At 55.4% G+C, this 7,531-nt stretch overlaps 1 protein-coding gene across 2 annotated transcripts; it reads right to left on the bottom strand.

Annotated features, from left to right (window-relative positions):
• Positions 1-1,674: 1,674 nt before the first annotated feature.
• On the bottom strand, positions 1,675-6,829 carry MYC (MYC proto-oncogene, bHLH transcription factor). Of its 2 annotated transcripts, none has more exons than XM_047074187.1 (3): positions 6,272-6,829; positions 3,895-4,660; positions 1,675-2,757 (listed from the first exon to the last, which is right to left on the bottom strand). In XM_047074187.1, exons 2-3 carry the CDS (start codon positions 4,649-4,651, stop codon positions 2,195-2,197), a joined length of 1,320 nt encoding a protein of 439 aa, XP_046930143.1. In that variant the 5' UTR covers positions 4,652-4,660; positions 6,272-6,829; the 3' UTR covers positions 1,675-2,194. The 2 variants fall into 2 exon arrangements, with proteins under 2 accessions (XP_046930143.1, XP_046930142.1); XM_047074186.1 differs by having other exon boundaries at positions 3,895-4,663; positions 6,272-6,828.
• Between the last annotated feature and the right edge of the window lie 702 nt (positions 6,830-7,531).

The raw sequence follows: 7,531 nt of genomic DNA, 5'->3' as shown, positions 1-7,531 counted from the left end.
AAGTTCTAAAGAGAGTCCAGGATCTGAATCTACTCTGAGGCTGGAACGGCAAGATGATTAGAACAGCGATAGTAACTTCCATTCGCTTAAGTAGTCAATGTGCCAGTTCCTGGGTTTGCGAAGCCTTATAATTAATAATATCTCCATTTAAAAATGACTTTTTGTGTTCTAACGATAACCAGGTGTCATGAGTGTCCCTGTATCAGAGGTTGAAGGGGAGTTTGTAGTTTCCAAAATGACTCACGTGACGAAGAGTAAACGTGTTTTATTTTATGATCTGAACAGTTCTCCAAACTGGCTGCTTCCCAGGAGCAATGGGTGAATCTCATTTAACAAATGGCTAAGGTAGGAGCGAATGACTTGTGGGTTTCTCATAAGCAAAACATGAGGGGCGTCTGGGTGGCTCAGTCGGTTAAGTGTCTGACTTTGGCTCAGGTTATGATCTTGCAGTCCATGAGTTCGAGCCCCTATTAGGGCTCTGTGCTGACAGCCCAGAGCCTGGAGCCTGTTTCGGATTCTGTGTCTTCCTCTGTCTGCCCCTCCCCCACTTGCACTCGGTTTCTCTCTCAAAAATAAATAAACACTAAAAAAATTTTTAAGAAACAATGAACAAAATAACGAAATGAAACACAACAAGCAAGAAAGGGAGAACTGATGTCCCACAGGGCCCGAATGTTGAAATTCACAGCACATAATCCGCTAGACTGGTGACTCCTGCGCGAGCAGCCAGTCTATTCCCACCGGCTTGTTTGACAGAGGAGGTCTAGCCTCATAACATAACCTGTGTTATGAGTGGACTCCTTGGGTTTGAATCCTGGCTCTACTGTTCATCATCAGTGGTCTTTGGGCACATGGAGGAGTCTTTCTGTGCCTCAGTTCCCCCTTCTACCATAAGGAAGTCAACATTGGGCTGATTCCCGTCATGGGCTGCTATGCAATTATTGTAAGGAAAATGCTTACAAGAATGCCTGGCACATTAAGTAGGTTAGTATGGTGATTAGTCAGTCCATCAGGCCCCAAGCCAAAAGCATTCTTGACCCCAGCACTTTAGACACAGGATGAGCTAAGGCATGATAGTGTTGTTTTTCGAAAAATGGGGGTGGGGGTGGGGGTGGCGGTGACCTGGATTCAGTGTTTTACAGCATGGCCCCGTGGCTGCGGAGAAATTACAAAACCCCTCTACGCCCCTACATTTCACTGTTTGTAAAATAGGGTTAATAACTTGCCTCCCTCGCCTAGCATAGTAGGCAAGCAGGGGGCTGGTTCCTACCGTCTGGGTTTGAATGTAGCCTGGGAGTGGCATGGGTTAACCAAATGAAGTTTCTTCATCTTCCTCCCACCCCCCCCCTCCCCGCAAACCTTACCCCCTTTGTATACTTAACTTATCTTTAACCTCTGGCATCCCTTTGCCTTCTCACCAGCTTACTGCCCTGTTCATTCTTCCAAGTAGCAACTCTGGCCCCTATCACAGATCTCCAGGAAGCATCTTATAACCCTCAGAATTTAAAAGACCTTAAGGACCCAGACCCATTTGAGCAAAGCAAAGCCCTTGCCCTTTCAATAACTTCTTTCTTCATCTTTGTAAACTCATTCCCTTGAGGGCCAAATTCTGTTAATTGGAATTGATGAAAAGAAAATAGAAAAAAAAGGCAAGAAAAACAAAACACTCACAACTTAAGATTTGGCTCAATTATATATTTGCCACGTATTTTATTTTTTCTAAAAACAATAGAAAAAATCAACTTTAAAAAGGAAAATGTACTTAAATAAAAAAAATTATGGTTTATAATACATGGTTTGAATTCTTGTATAACTGCTATAAACGTTTTATTAAAGTTATTTACATTTAATGGCCATATTTACACAGGAAAACGGGGTAAACTTGACACATTTTTTAAAAACAATTCTTAAATACAAATCTGTTAAAGGAAAACAAACAAACAAAAAGATGGCAAGCATAAAAAAATGTTCTTTTATGCCCAAAATTCCATTTGAGGCAGTTTACATTATGGCTAAACCTTTCAATCCTAAGACCCAGCCAAGGTTGTGAGGTTGCACTTGACCATGCATTTGAAACAAGTTCAGATATGAGGAGTTGCTACAGTTCTGTGAGAAGGAAGCTTTTTCCTTACTTTCCCTTAGTAACAAGTGAGAATTCACGAGCAACTCCAGTTCCTCCCTCTAATAGGTGGACTTATGCACAAGAGTTCCTTAGCTGTTCAAGTTTGTGTTTCAACTGTTCTCGTCGCTTCCTCAACAGGTCCTTTTCCGAAATGAGCTTTTGCTCCCCTGCTTGGACGGACAGGATGTACGCGGTGGCTTTTTTAAGGATAACCACCTTGGGGGCCTTTTCGTTGTTTTCCAACTCTGGGATCTGGTCGCGCAGGGCAAAAAAGCTCCGTTTCAGCTCGTTTCTCCTCTGGCGTTCCAAGACGTTGTGCGTCCGCCTCTTGTCGTTCTCCTCCGTGTCCGAAGACCTGGGGCTGATACATTTGCGGTTGTTGCTGATCTGTTTCAGGACCCTGCCACTGTCCAACTTAGCCCTCTTGGCGGCTGGGTAGTCCTTCCTAGTGGAGGGGGGCGCTGCGTAATTGTGCTGATGGGTGGGCACGTGGCATCTCTTAAGGACCAGCGGGCTGTGAGGAGGTTTGCTGTGGCCTCCGGCAGAGGGTGACCCCGATTCCGACCTTTTGGCAGGGGGCTGCCTTTTCTCCACAGAAACGACATCAATTTCTTCTTCTTCCTCTTGTTCTTCCTCTTTAAGAAAGGAAAAAGAAAACGCGCGGGTTAGCGACGTGTCCTCACAGCAATCAAGGACCAGATTAAATTAATGCTATGCAAATATAAGGCGTTATCCTGTGAGAAAGGGCCCTGGCACAAAGTCATCCCCGGAGAACAAATTAGCCAATCAACCCAGCTCTTCTCGCAACGAAGGCACAGAGTCAGAAAGGGAGAATGACAGCTGGGTTTACGGCACAGATGAGAAAATTACAATTTACCAGGATAAGACATCGATGCCAATTCTTACCTAAGACTTAATGAGGCTTTGGACACACCCAAAGCAAAGCACATTCCCAAGCACCTCCTCTTTTTAAGGGACTTTACCAAGAACCCTTCAGGTGTTGCAAATGATAGAGTCTCTCGGTATGACTTTAGCAACTCCCTATTTTACTGGAAGGGCAAAAAGGAAAAAAAAAATTCTTGCGGCTTTGCCAAAAGTTCTAGGGGTGGGGGGAGGGAAAAAGCCCAATTTTGGCAAGGATTTGCTTTTAAGTGTTCCAAACAGGCAGACCAGATCCCAGGCTCTTCAGCCCATCTAAAGCCACTGTCACTAGGTCACAGCGCCTGGGAGGCAGGCCGCTCCGCCTCTGTCCACTGCCCATCTTCATTTTTTTGTAGATCCTACTCCAGGAAAACCCAAGAACTACTCAGAAGGGACGAGGGAAGCCATCCCTCCGCTCTCAGAGATCAATCCCCTCCTCTCCCGCTTCTCGCACACCCCCACCGCGGGGGCAATTAAAATGCTGAAGAAAACTAAGAGGGAGTGGATTGAGTTGCAAGATAAGCCAGAAGATTGAAAAACCCCAAAGAAATTCCTAAGGGGAGGGAGGGAGAGGAGGGGGCCGGCCACTGGGGCGGTCTTAGGAGAGGGGATGGGAGGAAACCCTAAAGCCCAGGGTTCCGGGATGAGCTCCCAGACCCTTCCAGATCTAGCATTTCCCTTCCCGACCGGGATGAGCTCCCAGACCCTTCCAGATCTAGCATTTCCCTTCCCGAATAGAAGAAAAGAGAAAAGCCGGGGTCGGCAGAAGCGGCCAGTGGAATGAGCTGCCGAGGAGAACAGGAAGGGTACCCAGCCGCCCCCTCGGAAGGGCCGGGAGGGGCCCAGCTTACCAGAGTCGCTGCTGGTGGTGGGCGGTGTCTCCTCGTGGAGCGCCAGGGGCTCGGGGCTGGCCCGCGGGGAGGACTCCGCCGAGGAGAGCAGAGAGTCCGAGGACGGAGAGAAGGCGGCGGAGTCGGGGGAGGCGCAGGGCTTGGGCGAGCTGCTGTCGTTGAGCGGGTAGGGGAAGACCACGGAGGGGTCGATGCACTCGGAGGCGGCGGCGGTCAGGTCCTGCAGGTACAAGCTGGAGGTGGGGCAGCCTCCGGGCCCGCGGGCGGGGCTCGGGCTGCCGCTGTCTTTGCGCGCAGCCTGGTAGGAGGCCAGCTTCTCCGAGACGAGCTTGGCGGCGGCCGAGAAGCCGCTCCACATGCAGTCCTGGATGATGATGTTTTTGATGAAGGTTTCGTCGTCCGGGTCGCAGATGAAGCTCTGATTCACCATGTCTCCTCCCAGCAGCTCGGTCACCATCTCCAACTGGTCGGCCGTGGAAAAGCTGCCGCCGCCGCCGTCGTCGTCCCCCCGGGGGGAGAAGGACGCGAAGGCGACGTAGGAGGGCGAGCAGAGCCCCGAGCGGCGGCTCGGGGACAGCGGCGGGGTGGGCAGCAGCTCGAATTTCTTCCAGATATCCTCGCTGGGCGCCGGCGGCTGCAGCTCGCTCTGCTGCTGCTGCTGGTAGAAGTTCTCCTCCTCGTCGCAGTAGAAATAGGGCTGCACCGAGTCGTAGTCGAGGTCATAGTTCCTGTTGGCGAAGCTGACGTTGAGGGGCATCGCGGCAGCCTGCTGAAGGGGGCACACAAAGGGGGGGGAGGTCTTGAGCGAAGGGGGGTCTGGGGTGGGTGCCGCAGCCCCCGCGCAGCGCGCGCCCGGATGCCGAGCCGCTCCCCTTCCAGCGCGAGCCCCAGCCGGGGCCAGCGGCGGCGAAGGGCACCCCTCCCACCCCGTCCAGGTGGCCCCCTGCTATCTGGGACGCACACTCGGTGAGCCAGCCGCGGAGCGCCGGCGGAGCTCGCGTCCGCGGGGAGCCCTCGCCGCCGCCGCCGAGCAATCGGAATCGGCTCTGGCCTCCTTAAGCGGCCAGAGGAGGCGGCGGCCGGGAACACAATCCGCCAAACCCGAAGGCGCAAAGTTTTGCGCCACCTGAAGGAGGAGGCGGGAGGCGCCGCGGCGGGAGCGGCTGCGCGTGCCCCCTCCCGCGCCGGGCCCCTCCGCGCCGCGCCCGTTCCCACTCGCGCCCTCGCAGCGCTCCTTCCCCAGCCGGCGCCGCCGCCCCTCCCAGCACCCCCGCCCCGCCGCCCCTCCGTCCCCACTCCCAGCGCGTCCCCCTTCCTTCCTCGGCCGGCTTCTCTCCGCGTCTCTCGCCGGCTGGTGGGGCGAGCCTAGCCGCCGGCCCTAACAGCCCCCCCCATAAATAAAAGGGGGGTGTTAGATAATAACCGGGGCACCTCCCTTCAACACCCAGCACGGCGACGCAACTGCGCCAGAGCCCCTGCTGCGGTTCCGCGCCCGGAGCCGGGCGTCTTCCCCTCACCCGCCGAGGGTAGCAGCTGTTCTGGGAAAGCCCCGAGCCCCGCTCCCTGCCTTCCCTCCGCCACCTCAGGGGCGCGGGGACACCAGAGGGGGCGGGGGAGGTGGGTGCGGAGATCTGCCCTCGTTTCCCCCGAGTCCACGATTCCGGGAGAATCGGACCCATCCCTGCCCAGCGTCCCTTTTCCCTGCTCCCCGAGCCTCCCCAACACCAAGTCCGAACCAGCACCCCGGTAGACCAAGATCCCTAATTTTATTTTTCTTTTAAAAAGCCAAATGCCAACTTCTTAAAAGGAGCAGGGGGCGAATGGTGAACGCCGCGGGGATCCGCGGGCGGGACGCGCCGCAGTGTCTGTCTCCGGCTGTCAGAAATGCGGTAAGCCGAAATTTAAATGTCCTTTCCGAGACGCGTAAAAGTCAGAGGCGGCGGAGCTCTCCGGCTCCCACACGCAATTTGTAATTCTTACTCCCAGGAGCTCGGGATGTACAGAGAGGGCTCTCTGCCCACCGCGAAGCGCGGCACTCCCTCCCCCCCCCGCTCCAAAAAATCAAAAGCAATTAATGCAATAAAGCAGGAATGTCCAACCGGTCGAGGGCAGCGTCAGTATACATGAGCAAAAATCTCTAAAGACGAGTTTCAAAAACGCACCGGTTTTCCCTCCCATCCTGACAAGCCACTCTACCCCATCCAGTTCTGGGTCGTCCTCACCCCACCCCGGAGCAACCACAACTACTCTGAGAAAAAGTGTCAATAGCGCAGGAATGGCAGAAAAGACCCCCGGTTGGGGCATTCGACTTCGACTCGTCGCGGCATTAAAGCGGTGGGGCAAATAAATGAGAAGACAAATAGATCCGGGCGCTTACCGGGTTTTCCACTATCCGAAGGAAATCCAGCGTCCGAAAAGCGGCGAGGAGCGCCCTTTCAGAGGAGCGGGTCCCGGGCAGCGTAGGGGAGAAGTGTTTCCCCAAATAGGCGGACCGGAGAGTCGCGTTCTTGCTCGGGTGTTGTAAGTTCCAGGGAACAGTGTCCGCCCGCCGCAACCGGCAAAGTTTCGCGGGTGCGGCGGGGGGTTGCGCACCGCTGGCAGGGGGCGGCGGGCAGGGTGGGGTGGGCCGGAGGCGAAGCACCCTTTCACTCCGGATCTCCCTTCCCCGGGCGCCCGGAGCGCGACTCGGCTCGCTCGCCTCGCTCTGCTCTTCTACCCAGGCGGGCGCGCCCGCTCGCTCCCTCTGCCTCTTGCTAGGATTACTACAGAGAGTCAGATAAAGCCCCAAGAACCGGCTTTTATACAGAGCTAGGCACGATCCCTCCCCTCTGTTCTCTTTTTCCCGCCAAGCCCCTGAATAGCCCTGCCCTTCCCGAAGCCGGCAGGGCGCCAGGCAGCAGCCGGGGCGCGACGCCGGCGGCGGCAGCTGCGGCGGGGAGAGCGCAGCTCGGGGGTCCTCGACCGCGCAGACCCTCGCATATAAAGGGCCGGTGGGCGGGGATTCGCGAGAGAGGATCTTTTTTCTCTCTCCCCCGCCCTCCGCTTTGGGAGCCGGGGAGGGGCGCTTCTGCGGAGGACTGGCTGGGCGGGGGTGGGGGGGGAGGTTGGGGAGGAGACTCGGCCCTTTCTGCCTGGCACTCCAGTGCGCCGAGCGATCGGATGTAAACAGTCAGAGCGCAGCATGAATTAACTGCGCGCGCCTACCATTTTCTTTTGCTCCCGCTCAAACCCGCTGCCTTTCTCCGCTGCTCCTCCGGCGCAGCGCGCGGCTGGACAAACCGCATACTTGTCTTGCGTGCTTAAATCATCGCAGGCGGAACAGCTGAGCCTTCAACACGGAACACACCGTGTACCCACCGCCACGCCATGCACGTCCCGGGTGGACGGGCGCCTCCCGAAGGCTGGGGAAAGGGCAGCGTTTGGAAAATAAATCCCGCGAAGACGAGGGAAGAAGGGGTATTTATGGGCGCGCGCTCTGAGGGTGTGGGGTGTTAGTGTCGACGGGCACAAATAATAAGAGGTGTAAGGAGGAAAAGGATGCCTGGAATCTGAAAATAACTCAGCAGCCCACTGCCACGTATACTTGGGAGATTGCGTTATGAATAAACACCCATTGCATTTGTCGGGGGTGTTGTGC

This window comes from Lynx rufus, unplaced genomic scaffold, assembly GCF_022079265.1.
Source record: "Lynx rufus isolate CCGP_SWC_20201006 ecotype Redwood Valley unplaced genomic scaffold, mLynRuf1.p SCAF_12, whole genome shotgun sequence".
Taxonomy (NCBI): domain Eukaryota; kingdom Metazoa; phylum Chordata; class Mammalia; order Carnivora; family Felidae; genus Lynx; species Lynx rufus.
The sequence above is the reverse complement of the archived record's forward strand: the minus strand, read 5'-3'. Positions and strand labels throughout refer to the sequence as shown.

Bases quoted from the DNA above. Each gene is read 5' to 3' on its own strand.
- MYC (XM_047074187.1), bottom strand. From the start codon at position 4,651: ATGCCCCTCAACGTCAGCTTCGCCAACAGGAACTATGACCTCGACTAC. The intron at 2,758-3,894 runs GTAAGCTGGGCC...CCTTTCTTAAAG, and splicing joins CACCACCAGCAGCGACTCTG to AGGAAGAACAAGAGGAAGAA.